Source organism: Colias croceus, chromosome 21 (assembly GCF_905220415.1).
Source record: "Colias croceus chromosome 21, ilColCroc2.1".
Lineage (NCBI taxonomy): Eukaryota > Metazoa > Arthropoda > Insecta > Lepidoptera > Pieridae > Colias > Colias croceus.
In genome coordinates, this window is record NC_059557.1 from 527,156 (window position 1) to 544,766 (window position 17,611).

At 34.3% G+C, this 17,611-nt stretch overlaps 1 protein-coding gene across 1 annotated transcript; it reads right to left on the bottom strand.

Annotated features, from left to right (window-relative positions):
- Positions 1-1,022: 1,022 nt before the first annotated feature.
- On the bottom strand, positions 1,023-17,235 carry LOC123701438. Its single transcript, XM_045648919.1, has 16 exons — positions 17,198-17,235; positions 16,631-17,160; positions 15,886-16,555; positions 15,336-15,500; positions 14,834-14,997; positions 13,277-13,372; positions 12,770-12,902; positions 12,437-12,498; positions 11,929-12,062; positions 11,043-11,143; positions 10,785-10,854; positions 10,199-10,331; positions 8,740-8,866; positions 2,896-3,009; positions 1,788-1,964; positions 1,023-1,245 (listed from the first exon to the last, which is right to left on the bottom strand). The coding sequence occupies exons 2-16, from the start codon at positions 17,084-17,086 to the stop codon at positions 1,076-1,078; spliced, it is 2,772 nt and encodes a 923-aa protein (XP_045504875.1). The 5' UTR covers positions 17,087-17,160; positions 17,198-17,235; the 3' UTR covers positions 1,023-1,075.
- Between the last annotated feature and the right edge of the window lie 376 nt (positions 17,236-17,611).

A 17,611-nucleotide genomic window follows, 5' to 3' on the forward strand; every position in this document is an offset into this window, starting at 1 on the left:
GTAACAGTTAGGCCCAGTTTCGCCATTCTCCTTTATAATTAGATTAAGTTCCTAGTTAAGTTAAGTCAGAGCAATAAAGTATGAATAAATAAATAAATAAATAAATAAACCAATAAACGCTTCAAACTAAATGAAGCTATACGAACGGTTCTTTACAAACACATTCCTCGCCATACATCCTCGCATATGGTGGCAAAGCACCTGTAAGTAGAAACGAATTTGTGATCTTTTTGAAACTAATTATATAATAATAAATTTTAATATGCATTTTAAGCATTTATAAGATTTACATTTGGTTATTCAAACGGATCTTATCCGTTAACAATATCAAAATTTAAAATAAAATAACATAGTCAATATGTTGTTTTATATAATAAAATATTATTTGGTATGTTGTTGTTTTATTTACACATAAACCTAGTTTGAGATCAGATATAAGTTAGAGAGCTTACATTTGTGCCATATATAGCTGGCATAACACTAAAAGAACTTATACAAATATTTTCCTAGATTAAAACATTTCTGTTCATCTGTCTAGTTAAACATTTAAAATTGCTTAGCCTATTTGAATAATACTTTTGTTCGACTACATAATAGTATACATAAAAAATATAAAATCAGATCATAGTAGATTATACAAGTAAATTTTGAATTTACTTTTAAAAGTCATAGAATCCATGATAAAACGGAAGAGTACATTTAATCAGATCATAGTAATCGCCCTACTTAGATTTAACTTTATAATTAAGTTTTGCATTTCCAAGCCGCATCTTTTCAAAAAATATTTGATACTCAATTTTTTAGATTAGCCTTTCTCTCCTTCGAAACTAGAGCTTCTAAGTAAAAATAAGGGTATTTAAAAGACTTTTCCGAGCCTCAAACTAACTAATTAATTATTAATATAAATTTATAAAGAATAGAAAAAATTCGATCACGAGGCGGGACTTGAACCCGCATCCTTCGGAATGGCGCGAAGGATGCGGGTTTAAGTCCCGCCTCGTGATCGAATTTTTTCTATTCTTTATAAATTTATATTTATAAAGCATTTGAATGCCATAAAAACCAAAAAATATAATTAATTATTATCAAACGAAGGGTTCCTCAATCCCGCAGACTTCTTAAAATGCGCCGCAAACACATCGAGCGTTCGAAACGTGACGTCTTTGTTTATATTTTTGTTGCTGAAACTCGTCAGTAACAACTTCACGGCTTGTCTCAATGATTCTTCGCCGAATATATACGTTTCTGAAAATAAGAATTATTATTAAAAACTTATGCGTTTACTTAGCAAGTTACTTAAAATCGAGAGTATAAAAAGGTTGTTTTTTATTTTCAACGCGAAGGACATGTTTAGAAGGTCGCCAGTTTCTATTTGGATTAAAATATATTAAGTACATATTTCTTCCAAGAAGTCACTTCTAGTGCACATACTTCTTTATATCGTACTAGTGGTCCGCCCCGGCTTCGCCCGTGGTACATATTTGACAATAAAAGGTAGCCTATGTCCTTTCTCGGGTATCAAAATATCTCCATACCAAATTTCATGCAAATTGGTTCAGTAGTTTAGGCGTGATTGAGTAACAGACAGACAGACAGACAGACAGAGTTACTTTCGCATTTATTTTTATTTTTTATTTTTTTTTATTTTTATTTCGGAAAATTAAACGGACCCTCAGGTAATACTGGCCTTCTTTATTTGCAAAAAAAAATAAAAAAAAATACCTAGTAATATTATGTTGGAAGCACAATAAAGTGTTTAAAATAAAATAAAATACTCTAAAATTTACCCGGCATTTTCTCCATAATAACCCGTACAGTTTCATCCACATCCAGTTCCCGCAGCACCTCGCCGGTCGCGGGTTCGGTTCTCTCCTCAGACATACTCTCAAACACGTCGAACACTTGCTTCCGCACCCACGCTGTTAATTCTTCAAGCCAACCAGTTATTAGCGTTTCCGCTATGTCTGTAATTCATTTTGATTTTATTTTAAAGATGGTAAAGAAAACGAATAGACTCGCTTTAAAAGATATACATGCTCATGAATTCATTTTTATAAGCTTCATAAAGTTCTCAAGTTTAGTGACAACGAAAATAAATTAAACACAATCAAATCGTAATTTTTGTATCATTGTAAGACAGAGTATGCACAAAACATAAACTTAACACGTGGATGTTCAAATAAATCCTAAAAGAAAGTTTTTGAAGTGAAACGTGAAAAAAGTGTTCTTTAGGCCCATTGAGAGTAAAATGTCAAGGTCGCGTCATGACAATACTGTGCTCGTGTGCTCGAAACACACGGTCTCTTTTATAACCATGTTTGTTGATGGTTTAAAACTTAAGGATGACAAAAAAAAAGGATATCAATATGAAATCTTAATACATATACATATATAAATCTCGTGTCACAATGTTTGTCCTCAATGGACTCCTAAACCACTTAACCGATTATAATAAAACTAGATGCTCCGCACGGTTTCACCCCCGTGGCTCCACTCCTGTTGGTCGTAGCGTGATGTTATATAGCCTATAACCTTCCTCGATAAATAGGCTATCTAACACCGAAAGAATTTTTTTAATCGGACCAGTAGTTCCCGAGATTAGCGCGTTCAAACAAACAAACAAACTTTATAATATTAGTGTAGATAAAAAAAGGAGTAGATAAAACTTACTACTTATTGTATTATTGGTATCTGTAATAGTTATGGAATAACGACTTTGCAACTATGGAGGTTCTTGCCGGTTCTTCTCCGTAGATACTGACCGACTGACTGACTGACTTTCCGAATCGGTGGTAAATGTTAAAAATGTGTAATGACGTTTCTAAAGTGCTTCTAGAAGAAGTCTAAGTGAATAAATAAATATTTGAGTTTGATTACACCCGGTATAAAACCCACCAGCCAGTAGCAGTGAAGCCAGTCGGAAGGTGACGTGTTGCGGGGCCAGCCCCAACGCACACACCAGCTCGAACGACGCACACCAACGAGCTCCTTCTGTTGCACACCATTCCTCTGGAATTGTCCAAGTGGTTGGAAATGTATGGAGATTTAAGGGTGACTAGAAAAAGTCTTAAAATGTATGGAGTGTATAGTGAAATGGTGGCTGATCTCAATGATTCGCTTATGGTAATCAAATTTGTTTAGACAAATAAATATGTATTTGAGTAATTCTTTTGGTAGCAGTCGAGTTAAATATGTCAAGAAAAATTATAAAAATCCTTGAGAATGATGTGTAAGAATACGAGTCTAAATTTATAAGTCAGCCAAAAATATCCTTTAAGGTAAAACTTCGTGAGTTGCACTGCAATTAATTGAAACAAAAAATCATTATCAAAATCAGAAAACAGTCATTAATGGACATTGCAATGTTATCTTTTACCCCGCCCGCCGCCCGCTCACGCGAGCAGTCGTGTTATAAGTGCTTCGTCTATTTTAATTTCCAAAAAATAGATAAAGTTGTCAAATAGTGCTAATTAATACATTAATATTATAAATAAAGTCATATCGAACAGTGGTGCTAATTTGAATCTCCATAACCAGTGATAAAAGGGAATATTAATCTCAAACAATTTAAAAAATAACAGTTGTAAAGTGGTAATGTTGTGTACGTGTGAAAGCAAAGTGACCTTGAAAACATTACGCATCGTACTGTCTTGTTAAGTTATTGATTAGTGGTACGTTCTAAACACTTATTTCACGTTGTCAAGTACTGTTCATTTGGCTAAACTGTGAACCTTGTTAGTGGCGATCGGAGAAGTCCGGGTTCTAATCTGGCAGAGAACTTATATATTTTTTTTATTTTTTTTTTATTTATTTTTTTCTTTTATTTTGCCAACACTGCTGGAGATGTCTATTCAACGGACACCGCCAAGTAACCAATTCCTTGCTACTACATCAAATTCTTCTATTCACTATAACTCGGATTCGGCCTTAAATCTAGCTGGGAATTCTTCGGTAGATGAAAATAATTATTTCTACATTACTAAGCGACAAAAACGTACCATCGATGACATTCAGGCCCAGTCTCACTCCCCAATTTCCGAAATAAAGAAGATGTTTTCTGAAATTAAATCGAACCAAGAAGAAAAATACGATTCTATTAATAAAACTATGCTTACTATTATAAACCAAAATATGAGTATACAAACATCGGTTGCGACTTTAACTACCCAATATGAAGAATTATTAAAAAAGATGGCAACATTAGAAGCCGAAAATAGTTCATATAGGAATCAAGTACAATCTCTGGAAAATAAAGTTGAATACCTGGAAAATTTCATCAGAAAGTCAACCATCGAAATCCGTAACCTCCCTAAACAAAATTCGGAAAACAAATTAACCCTAACTTCCTCGATCCAACAATTAGGTGATACTCTTGGTTTGGAAACTCAAATAAGCGAATCAGAGATACGGGACATATATCGATTGAAATCGGAGGCTGTGGTTGTGGAGTTCACTTCTAGTAATAGGAAGGAATCAATTTTGTACAAATTCAAATCTCTGAATAAATCATATCGAGAAAAGAAAGAGCCGCAATTAAACACGCAACATCTAAAGATCCCTGGTCCTCCTCGCTCAATCTTTATATCTGAGTACCTATCAAGTAAAACAAAAAGAGCATTTTATATTGCTCGGGAATCTGTAAAGAATAAAACTATTTATGCTACTTGGACGTCTTTTGGAAAGTTGTATGTGAAGAAAGATGAAAAATCTACCCCAATCCACATTAAAGACGAAACGGAACTCCTTAAACTTGTCAAGTGACTAGATGTCATTGATCTCTGCATGCTTCTGTTAAAATTAAAAAAATTTTATCTGTTAAAACTAAAAATGTTATTACCTATTTTCTGTACCATTGTCTTTATTCGTAGCTTTATTTTATGTAATTTAATGTTTTTACTTTCTGTTTGTAATATTTTTTACGCTAAATTTACTTATTTCACCAATACACACTTTCACAAACACTCTTCGCCACAAATTAACTCATACCTCCTCTTATTTATTCAGAATGAAATGAAGTCAAATTTTTTGTTGAACAATCGTACTAAGTCTCCTTTTCATCATATTATTTATCGTTGGATGTTGAACTCATTTCTCTTTCTCAGGTTACTGATTCAAGCACCCGATTTTCGTGATCCCAGTGTAAAAAAACATCTTATATCATCATTAAGCAAGTCACGGATATCTAGTGGCTTGCACATTCAATATCTTTTTCAATTAATTAACTAAACCATGATTAATATTGATAATTTACACTCGGATCTCGATAAAATCTCTGTTGCTGAATCTAAAAAATGTGATATAGAGGATTTGATTCATATTCTCCCTACGAATTCATCCATTACCATTCTCTCGCAAAACATCCGCAGCATCACCTGCAACATGTCCAATTTTCTTACCTTATTACAGCGCTCAAAAATATCTTGGGATGTACTAGTTCTTTCAGAATGTTGGCTCTCCCTTAATAAAAATATTCCGATTATTGAAGATTATAACCATGCTGCTACTTCCATGCATAAATCACAAAATGAAGGAGTCGTAATATATTACAAAAACAACCTAAGAGTTTCTGTCGAAGAACCAGTAGTTTGCGACGCTAATTGTCTTTTGCTAAAAATTGAACAAAACACTTGTATTTTAGGCATTTATCGTCCCCCTGGTCAACGTTCCACTACTGACTTTCTAAACTCCATAAATATAGTTCTTAATAGTCTAAATAACTTCAATAATATTATATTGTGTGGTGACATCAACATAGACATAACAGAAGACAGCACAGATTCGCGTTCATTTGAATACTTAAATACTCTAGCCAGTCATCGTATTCTTCCTGCTCATGTATTTCCAACCCATGGAAAAACTTGCTTGGACCACATGATGGTTAAAACTAAACTGGAAGCAACGTGTGTAGTTGCTGAAACCACTATCACTGACCATGAATCTGTTGCTTTTAGTATTAATCTCTATACTAAAATACGGAATCCTGTGAGCTATAAAACATTGGACTATATAAATTTAGATAAAGCTGTTGGTGATATCAACTTCCAGAATATTTTATTAACTAATGATGTCGATGCCGCAACGGACTTGTTGGTAGACAGCTTGTCTCGAGCCGCTGTGCAAAAACTTGAAAATGAAAACAACTTCAACTAAAAAAACAATCAACAAACCTTGGATTACGAAAGGACTGCTGCGTTGTATGCGTAATAGAGACAATCTATATAAGAAACTTAAAAAGGATCCTGATAATCAAGTGCTTAAGCAAACATATAAACGTTATAGAAACTTCTGTTCATCGATTTTAAAGAAGGCTAAAAGAAGTTATGAAAAACAAGCAATTGCCAAGGCTAACGGTAATATAAAAGAATTATGGAATGTGATTAAAAATATTAGTTGTATTAATATGTAAGCCTGTGGATCATTCTTCCTGTCTAATCTCAAATTCAACATCTCCTGTTGAAAATATTAATAAAGTAAATGCCTATTTCGCGAATATAGGAAAAAATTTGGCTGAAAAGAACATTTCTTTAAATCACCAAAACTCTCAACTAGATGAACATTATAAGCAATCTCCACCTTTAGCATCTTTCGCTATGCTTCCCACGGATGAATCCGAAATTCTCCAGCTCATCAAGGGTCTTCGTGATAATTGTGCTGTAGGAAATGACTGTCTCTCGGGTAGATTGATTAAAAGATATGCTCATTTGCTAGCTCCTGTTCTCACTCATATATGCAATCTTTCGATTTCCACTGGAAAATTCCCTACTGCTTTCAAATCTGCAATTATTAAACCCATCCATAAAAGTGGTGACAGAGATTGCGTGTCTAACTACAGACCGATTTCCATATTGCCAACTCTTTCAAAAATCTTAGAGCGTATAATTAATGTTCGTCTAGTTGAGTACCTAGAAGACAACAACCTTCTTTCTCCATCGCAATTTGGCTTCCGTCAAGGTCGATCTACAAATGAAGCTGTTCATGAAATAGTGAATTCTATAATTACAACAGTAGACAAGAGGAAGAAATGCCTGACAATATTTCTCGACCTAGCAAAAGCTTTCGACACGGTTTCTGTCCCACTTCTGCTTTCTAAGATGGAAAAACTGGGTATTCGTGGTATTGCCCTACAGCTATTCCATGACTACCTTTCTGGTAGGAAGCAGAGGGTTAAAGTCAACTCTTTTTTGAGCAATGAACTTTCTATTGACTTTGGAGTGCCGCAAGGAAGCATCCTGGGCCCAACTCTATTCTTGATCTACATAAACGAATTGGGAAGCCTTAACCTTACGAATGGCAAAATTATTACTTTTGCTGACGATACGGCAATGTTTTTTGAGAGTGATAATTGGAATGATCTCTTCATTACTGCTCAAATAGGGTTCAATAAGGTTAATTCATGGCTACAGAGAAATATTCTTACCCTAAATGCTTCTAAAACTAAATACATATGTTTCGCACTTAAGTCAAATGTGCTTCCACCACCTTCTTTATCTCTAAAAGCTCATACCTGTGATCAAGAAAATCCCCTGTGCCTTTGTTCTCCGATTGAAAGGACTGAGAGTATAAGATATTTAGGAGTAATACTTGACCAATGTCTTACCTTCAAACCGCATATCAATGCCTTAGTGTCCAGAATGCGTAAACTTATTTATATTTTTAAGTCACTCAGACACGTTGCTGATCGTCGTGTCATTAAGATTGTATACAGTAGCCTGTGCCAGTCTCTAGTGGATTACTGCATTACCTCGTGGGGAGGTGCCGCTAAAACATACTTACTCGAATTGGAGAGAGCTCAACGCGCGGTACTGAAAGTAGCTGGAGGTTTTCCTTATCGTTTTCCCACTTTTGACCTGTACAGATTCTGGGACGTTCTATCTGTAAGACAGTCTTTTATACTCCAAACTGTCCTTAAGAAACACCAGCAACTTACGTATAATCCTGACTCGATAAAAGATAAGAGGCGAAAGGACACAGTATGTCACATGGTTAGTTTTTATTCAAAATTATCTCGGAACTTCTACTGTTATCTCGGCAATGATCTTTACAATAAATTAAATAAAATTCTCAATATTTACCCTCTCAATCGATCCAATTGTAAAATCAAAATCTCTATGTACCTGAAAACCTTAAACTACGATGATACAGAAAAACTTTTGTGCAACGTTATATAAAAAAAAAAAACCTATTTGCTTCCACTTTAATTAATCCCCGTTTCTTTTGACTTCAGCAAAGACATTCTTCATTCTTCAGCTCAGACTTCATTACAGACCTCACTATACACACACTCATACACGCACACACCCATATACACATTCCACATACGCACATACACACACACAACAACCATCTATATTTTTTTTTTTTTTTTTTATTTTTTACTTGTTTTTAGTTATTTTATTTTTATACTATTTTACTGTTTCTTTTGTTTTATCCACAAGCTTGCTGTAAATTCGATCCATACGACTGCTACATTGTATTTTGGATATACTAAGTGGGGCCTGGTGACCCGTACCACAGGTTCTACAGAACCCACTTCGGGCACCAGCTCTCATAAGGTTGCCTAATATATTATGTGTATTTTTCATTAATTGTCATTTTTAACCCTTGTGAGAGAGACAAATAAAGGTTTTATTTATTTATTATTTATTATTACTTTTTGCACGTGTCTATAATTACTATATTCTCTAAAAATTTTAAAAAGTAAAATTCAATCTAGTATAACAAAAAATATATGTTCCATACCAAAATCCTCTGCACTAGCGTGTTGTGTGTTGGTGGCAGTGGGCAGGTGTTGCAGCGAGTCGAGCGCCGCGTCCACGTGCGCGAGCGCACGCCGCGACCCCACCAGCCGCGCTACCGCACCGCCCACCTACGAAATACTTATTTACTTACTCAACCATCTTATTCTTAATATATATAAATCTCGTGTCACAATGTTTGTCCTCAATGGACTCCTAAACCACTTAACCGATTATAATAAAATTCGCACACCATGTGCAGTTCGATCCAACTTGAGAGATAGGATAGTTTAAATCTCAAATCGTTTTAGAGAAAGCGGGCGAAGCCGCAGCCGGTAAGCTAGTATACAATATATAAAAATTCATATCAAATTATAATTCACACTCCAACTCAAACTTTAACTCAAACTGTAACTAAAACTATAACTCGAACTGTAACACAAAATTTAACAAAGTCCGTGTCCGCACTGCGGATATTTTCCGCGCGTATTTTTATCCGCAATTCTGTAATACATTGAATACAATGAGAGTATCTGCACTGGCGGAATGAAATCCACGCGGAAAATCATTCGCTACTAAGTTACTAAGTCACAAATCTGTAATTTGATGCAGATTTCGCACAATTTTTTTCCACGCGGATATTTTGTGCAGTATGGAGTAGTATGACTATATTCGCACTGCGGAATAAAATCCGCGGGTTTTGCTTTCTTTTTTGTTTTTTTTTTTTTGTTTTCAGTCGTACACTGACAACGCTACTAAAAAGATGTCACGCGCTTCGTCTTCCGCCCGATCGGCAGAGAACTGACTCAAAATGAAATCAACCAAAAGATATTGAAATTTGGTTAAAAACGTACGTACGCCAAATACAGAAAAAATTGCTCTTTAAAATTAGTTATTACATAATAAAAAATTGCATTGCGCACTTGGTCGGTTTCAATGTTTTCCCACCTCGTTCTTAATACCCATTTTTGTTGAGTTTTTTTATAGGTCATAGTCGTCTTGTTGTACTTTAAACAACTCAATTCGTCAAAAAATGTGCAAGTGACGTGGCATTAAAAATTTGTTGAAATTTACACCTTATTTGGTGGCAGTAATGTTCAAAGTTGCGCGCTAATTACAATACGCACTTTTTGAACGTGATCGTGAATCTAGTTGCTGCTGATTCTATCAATGCTGCTGATAATTATGACCATGCAGATGAATATGCTGATTAATTGTTATTTTTTGCTTATTATTAACTAAAACAAAAAATTACAAAATAGTAGTTAATTAACATGCAAAAGTTAACATGTCGACTATCATAGGATTTTTGTGCATACCCATTATATTACATTCTCTATATAAATATTAAAATAAAAATCTAATAATTATAATGAGGCTATCGATGACGACAGTGTAATGATAATAATACCCCTAATGCTGATAATTGCAATGAAAAAGCATGCCAAATATGATAAACTCACGCTAATCTCCATACTCGTGCACACATAGTGCCACCGGCCTTCGCCCCCGCACTCCGCGCCTTCGCCCTCGCCCTCCGCCCCCACTGCTGTTTTGATCGAGTTGAATACACCCGTCACTGTGCGTTGGAATAACCTAGGAGATAAAGATGATAATATTATTTAGTTGGTTTAGTGATCTGTTATTACTTATTACGAATTAGGAATGGTATGTAAAGTAATTTGATTTGATCTATGTTTATCTGTCGGGTAATTAAAAGAAAGGAAAATGAAGTTTGTGTTGCTAATTAAAGCGTGGTTATAAAAAAAAAGAGTGTGTGTACTTATGTACACGCGTTAGAAGTTATACTTCTTTGGCGTATGGAAAAAAAATACTAGAATATACAACTTGAACATAGTTATCAATTTTCATACCACCTAGAACTAACTTCATGCTGTTAAATTTAGGTGTCGGTGTGCGCGCGCATCGTAAAAATTCACTCTCATAATTTTCCTCCATCGCGCCAAAAGAAGTATAACTTCAAAAATCTTAGGTAGTTTTCGTATTATTTTAAATGGAATCATATGATTTAAAATAGAATCAACGCACCTGTCAAGTCGCTGCATGTTGGAGTTCTGTCCCGGAGACGCATTCCTCTCCAAGCTCATGTCGTATTCGTCTAAAACACACATCACAATAATTAAGTTTATTTTATTTGCTATTGTTATCTAGTATAGAGCAATTGAGATCCTCAAAATACTATATATAATATTTTTCTTGCGCAACGTCAAAAAATTAAATATGATTTTTTTATAAATAATGCAACAAAATTCAATTCGACAAAGTTAATTAAATAAAGAGGTTTACCAGCAAGTGTAGCGGTGTCCACATTCCTGGGGGAAGAGGAGGGGAGGAGCTGTGTCCTCCCCCGCGTCTCCTCTGCACTCTCCCACCAGATGTCTTCGTTCCTAGTTTAACCAATAAAATATAACTTTTTTGTTTAGCTATTAATTTATTATTATATTAAACTCATAGACAGTTCAATACTGATTTACGATTTCTCTAAGGAACTCAAAGGCGAAATTTCCTCCTAACTTTAAAAAAAAAATGCAAAATATATTCAGAATATGAACTGCATACATGTTCCCTAAAAATATGATGAGTAGAAACATGACTTAAAGCTGAAAAAAAGCACTTGTATGATGTAATAAAAAAAATATTATTTTCCTTTATTTCGAACCAATTGACATAGAGATAACTCCTATAATATATTTATCAATCCAATAAAAATCTAATACAAAAAGTATTTTATATATGCTATACTGTCAAAACGTCAAACCCCTGTCAAAACCCTGAACCAGTCAATATCCTTATTGACGGTTATTAAGGTTATTGACTAAGGGTGTCGGTCAATATTATCGGTTAATTAACTGATTTAACCGACACCCTTAGTCAATAACCGTAATAACCGTCAATAAGGATATTGACTGTTTCAGGGTTTTGACTGTAAGATATACACTTTAACACTTACCTGACTGCCTCCTTGGTACAGTGGTTGACGCATGAGCGTAGAGCCGAGGGGTCCTGGGTTCGATTCCCGGCGGAGACGAAGAAAAAAAATGTCTCTGTCTGGCAGGACACAGAAGGCTGATCACCTATTTTTCCCTAAAGAAAATCGATCAGTGAAACAAATGTATAATCATCTGCCCCTTACCCCACTAGGGGACATGGGACTTCACTTTTTAACACTCACCTGGGCGTGGTCTCATTAAGCAAAGACCGTAACTTAGCGATAGTGTGCGATAAATCAGCGGTCTCCTCGTACTGGGGCTCCGGGGAGTCAGACAGACTGAATGGCTGCTGCTCTAGCTTGGGCTTACTTTGCATCTGCAGGGAGGAATTTATTCATTATAGTGTTTATTAGTAGTAATAATTTAAAATTTCCTGCCAGAACCATAATGCTTTCAAGATTTTATTTATGTAACTAGCTTTCCGCCTGCGGCTTCGCCCGCTTTGTCTGAAACCTAATAAATTATTATATTATACTTAAACTTTCCCCTTGAATTACTCTATCCAATAATAAAAACTGCATCAAAATTCGTTGCGAAGTTTAACATATAACATGGGGATATAGGGACAGAGAAAGCGACTTTGTTTTATACTATTCAAAACGTTGCGGAAAATTCATTAATTCAATGTAGTTAGTAATCATAATCATAATGTACATTTGTAATGACATAGCAAAACTAGACACTCCTTACCGTACTGTCTTGTGACGTCACTCGTTGCTGTTTCACGAGCGGTGGTACCGAGTTACCGTCATCTGCAATGTTTAAGCAAAAGAAAGAATCGATACAAGGACAAAAAGAAACAAAACACAAACTACAAAGTAGCATAATCAATAATAATCGAATAACGTGCGAATGAGATGAACAAAAATTTTTTCTGGCACTCTTTTATTATCTTTTTTCCTTTTTACCTAACTTTAACATTAAATTACTGGCACCAAAGAGTTAGTTCAGTATAAATACAATAATTTTTTCTTATGTGTAGCCGAAAAGTCAAAGTGTAGGTAAAAAATAAATAATGTTTACCTTTATGTGTTGAGTTGACCTCCTTAATATCTCTATGCTCAGTGATCATGTCAAGTCTGGCCTTCTGTTTGTATGTCTCCGGCGGGGACGTTCTGTCGTGCTTGTCTCTGCTGTTGTGTGTTGGCGATTTGTCCTGGTTGGAATCATAATCAATGTACCTTTTGCACTTATTAAGAATGATATAGGATGATATGAGATAAAATAATAGAGGAATTTCTTATTTTATTAACTAAAGTAACATATTTTATTTCATTGTAACATATAACAATAAAATAAATAATTTCGATAAAACTTATATATACTTATTACTTATATGTATATAACTATAGGTGGATATCTTTTCTTTTTATCAAGTAAGCAGTAAAAACTGCTAAACTAAAGTGCTAATGCACTTTAGTTTGACGTGCATTGATGATCGAACCTAACCTAGCCCCCACCACCTTACCAAGGATTTTCTGCCAAACACATGCTTAATGACATTGAAAAATTCAGAAAAAAGAATCTCACCATTGAGTCATCGCTAAGTCCTGTGAAGCGCAGACCTTTTCTAATACCAGCAATCCCTTTGTCCAAGAGACCTTCCATCATGCCAGCTGCTTCATCCTGTATACGACGTATTGTTTCTATTATTCTGTATTTAATCTTATTCTATATCGTCTAAATTTAACCTTGATTCAGTATAAAAAATTTTTCATGTTAAATATTATTTGCTTGATTATACCAATATTTAATAAGATTTTGTTAGTTCTTTGAAACAGGATATCACTTATCTTGCGTTCTTAGAACGAAAGCAACATAATATATTTATGAAATTATTTTTCGTCCTCGCCTTTTTTTGCCTCTAATAAAGCCATGAATTCTGTTACATTTCAAATTGTTCCTATAACTTTCAAAATTTATAATATATAGTTCCATAAAAGGTTTACTAACACGATTCTATGAATTTTGACTTTAAAATAATATTATTGTAGCCAATAATATTAAGTAATATATTCAATTCAATTTAAGACACAATACCCACTTCAATTGTTTAAAGCCATGCTTCTCAAGTAAATCCCACCAGCAAAAAGCCCTGCTGTTTTTTGCATGTAACAATTAATTTCAGAGAAGGGGATAAGCAAAGGATGGAAGTTAGAAGTCATTGAAGTCGGCTAAAACACATGTTCAAGCAAACATGCAAACACGCCATGCATAGACACAGACACATTTGGAAAATTTCGTGTAGTTTTTCGTGTTTTAAACATTCACTCACATCTGACTTACCAGAGTCTATTATTCTCTATGGTCAACTTAGATTTATTAAATTCTTTAGTTATCAGGTTTGTTTATAAATCTTTTTATATTCATTTAAATTTAATACATTTCATTATATTTGTATAATAAAGAAACATTTGTCAGGAAACACTGTTGGAAAAATATTTTTTTTTAAATAAATAACACAAAAATCAGTGATACAGGCCAATAATAAAAAATTCCATTTCTTTAAACACTCGAAAATAAGACAACCCGCAAACCACAGGGCAAGAAAAGCTTAAATATAAAACACCTGGATACACACATTTTTTATTTAATTGTTAACATTTTTTCTTATCCTAATTTGCTTAAAAAAGATAAGAGAATTGACGTACAATAAACAACTAGACTGACAATCACACCCAAAATTGTCCGATGCAAAACTCTGCCTACACCTGTGTTAAGCAGAGTTTTGTAATGAGTGATATAATAGTGAACATTACCATAAAATAAAGTTTTGATCACCTTCTAATCTATACTAATATTATAAAGCTGAAGAGTTTGTTGTTTTGTTTGAACGCGCTAATCTCGGGAACTACTGGTCCGATTTGAAAAATTCTTTCGGTGTTAGATAGCCCATTTATCAAGGAAGGTTATAGGCTATATATCTTTACGCTACGGCCAACAGGAGTAGAGCCACGGGGGTGAAACCGCGCGGAGCAGCTAGTAGGCTATAATTGTGAATCTAGTTATAGTAGATATTTTATAGAATTATTTTTATATGTATCCAGAGTTTCGTTAAGGAGAAGCAGATAGTTCGTGCAAACATACACTGGGCTTGACATCTACGTGCAACGGGACCTGTAGGTCTCCAATCTTCGTCTTGGCTTGAATTACTGTAGTTTGGAGGTCTTTTAGTAGAGCATCCGTTGCTTTAGGACTGCTTTTCGTTTCTTTATGTGGCTCTGCATCTAGTTCTATTGCGTCTTCTTCACCTGGTTATTTAATAATTCAATAATTGCTATTAATAAAATTCATATGCATACCATTATTGCATTGTGTAGCTCAGTTACGCAACATCTAATAATTGTTAGGGTTTCGGAAGTTTCAGACAAATAGTTAGGCCACATTTATTTGCCAAATGGAAAATCGTCATTATCAATTTAGTTAACAGTGCTTTAAATAAGTAAACAATGATTTGGTTTAAGTTTACAGTCAACTACTATTTAGAGGTTGTTCGTTGGTTTAAATAACAAAAAATGGTTTGTCATTTTGACCGACCAATTTCCGCATTACGAAAATAAGATGTTGTGTAAACATCCTTAATCCTTACCAAACCACAGTGGCTGTGGTGACGCCGCTCGTAGATTAGGGCTATGTTCAGTATCTTCATGTCCCCACAAGCGACTGAGAGTCAGCTCGTCCAGACTGGCCAATAGATCCTGGCCCATACTGATGCATTGGAGGTCCATGTCTGTTTCCCAGGTTTTGACGCTACCTAGAAGTAAATTACGTAAATATTACATAGGTAAAATGGTAACATAAAGTATGTATATCTATTTTGTCACATTTTGAAAAAAATTAAAGAGTTTCAAAACAAGGTAAATGAATTTGTAATGGTATCAAATTATGCCCTGTAAATGTTTATTTTAACATATTTATGAAAACTTCTATAAACAGTAGCAGATCAAGCTAATTATGTAAAAGTAAAATGTTGATTGCAGTTATTAATGAATAAGGTTTTACTTAAAATAAAATGCCTAAGGAAAATAAATTAAAAAAATAATAGCATGTGGAGCCACAGGTTTTATGTCTTTGCTCCCTAACATGCAATGAGAGTGAATGATCATAATGAAGATGATTTTAATTACTTTCTAGCTTACCCTCGATGATTCTATCATATATTTTAACTTCATTTCTGCCCTGTCTGCCCCGTCTCTGCCTGAGAACGGGCTTTATCTCCACCGGCTCTGAAAGAGGCAATACCTCTTTTGCCTCTACACACCTATCATTTTTTATTTCCTCTTTCTTTACAGGTTCTATGACACTTTCAATTGTTTTTGGCTCATTATTGACTTCTTCTGGTTTCTCAACTTTAGTTTCTGTATCATTTACATCTTTGGTGTCATTTGAGCATTCAGGTTTTGTTAGCTCATCTGTATTTTCATGAGTAGATTTAACATTGGTAGAACTAGTCAAAAGCACATATATTTTATTATTCAACCAGACTGGGTCAGCTATTGTAGTATCAATGAATGTATCAAGTTTCTTGGCTAATATTCTTATTAGGAGTTCAGAGTTTGGTGTGTCCCACAACTCCCAAGGAACCAGTTCTTTTAAAATTATTCTTATTATGTTAATACAGTGATCTGCAGTCATGGTTTTTCTACACTTATTGTCAAAGATGGGATGTGACTTTTTATACAAAGTATCAATGCTTTCAGATGGTGTCTTTTCCTGCCTTTTTATAGCTTTTCTGTATTCCTTTATATGGCTTACTAAAACCGCACAAATGTGTACATATACATCTTTGGTTTCAATCTTGTTACATATCTAAAAAGGACAATATAATATTGACTTAGATTATGACACATAGTTAAAAATTAATTTATGATATATTTATTTTACCTGGAAAGCTTTGCTGACCATTTGATCCAGTAATTGTTTGCAAGCAAATGGGAAACTTATTTCCTGTGAAATATAATGGATGTACCATGATGACACTAACTTTCTTTCAAGTACAGTTGTGATAACACTTATTTCGTTTGTATCATACTCCTTCTGCTCTGTGGGTTTCAATTTCTTTGGGATTTTCGGCAAAATATTCGTAATCAAGTGCGCGAAGGGATATTTCTCCACAATATTTTCTAGATCGTATTTAATGGGCTTATTTAAATGTAAGAGCCATTGGATACATTTAAAACTCAATATTACTGAGAATATAAATAAGAAAAGAGTGTAAATTATGAACCACCAACCGGTTAGTGGCGAAATATTAGTTGCATAGTTAAGTAATGTGCAAATTATAGTGGTACTACACGAAACAATCGTAATACTTTCAAGTATATTCCGTTTCATCAACATTTTTAGATAACCGTTGGTCACTTCACGTAATTTAACAATAGTCTCGATATCTCCTTTTATTGATTTTTTGTGTACCTAAGTCACAGAACAAATATACTCTAGGGAGACCTAAGTTGCGACAAGATTTGACGTCGACTGAAAAATATAAACAAATTAACGTCAAACTTGCGTCAAACAGTCACGCAGAGTCAATTTTGACATACTTGCAAGACAGATAATGAAGAAGTCTCATAAGGAAATCGTTTAAATTATAATCACAGTATAATATTTTCCCTGTGTATTTTCCCGTAAGCGATTTTCCCGTGAGAGAATAAAGCCATACGTATACAATACCATGTGTTTAACATATGGAATGTTTTTTTTTCCTCTTATAGTTTTTAACTTATATTTTTCGGCAAGCTTTCATCACCAATGAGCCCACCATAGAGTAACTTATACATAGAGTAAAGCTAGCTACTCACGATTCAATTTCAGCAACAATCTGTTGACACAATCTGCAGTGAGCCGACAGATTGTGTCGTCAAT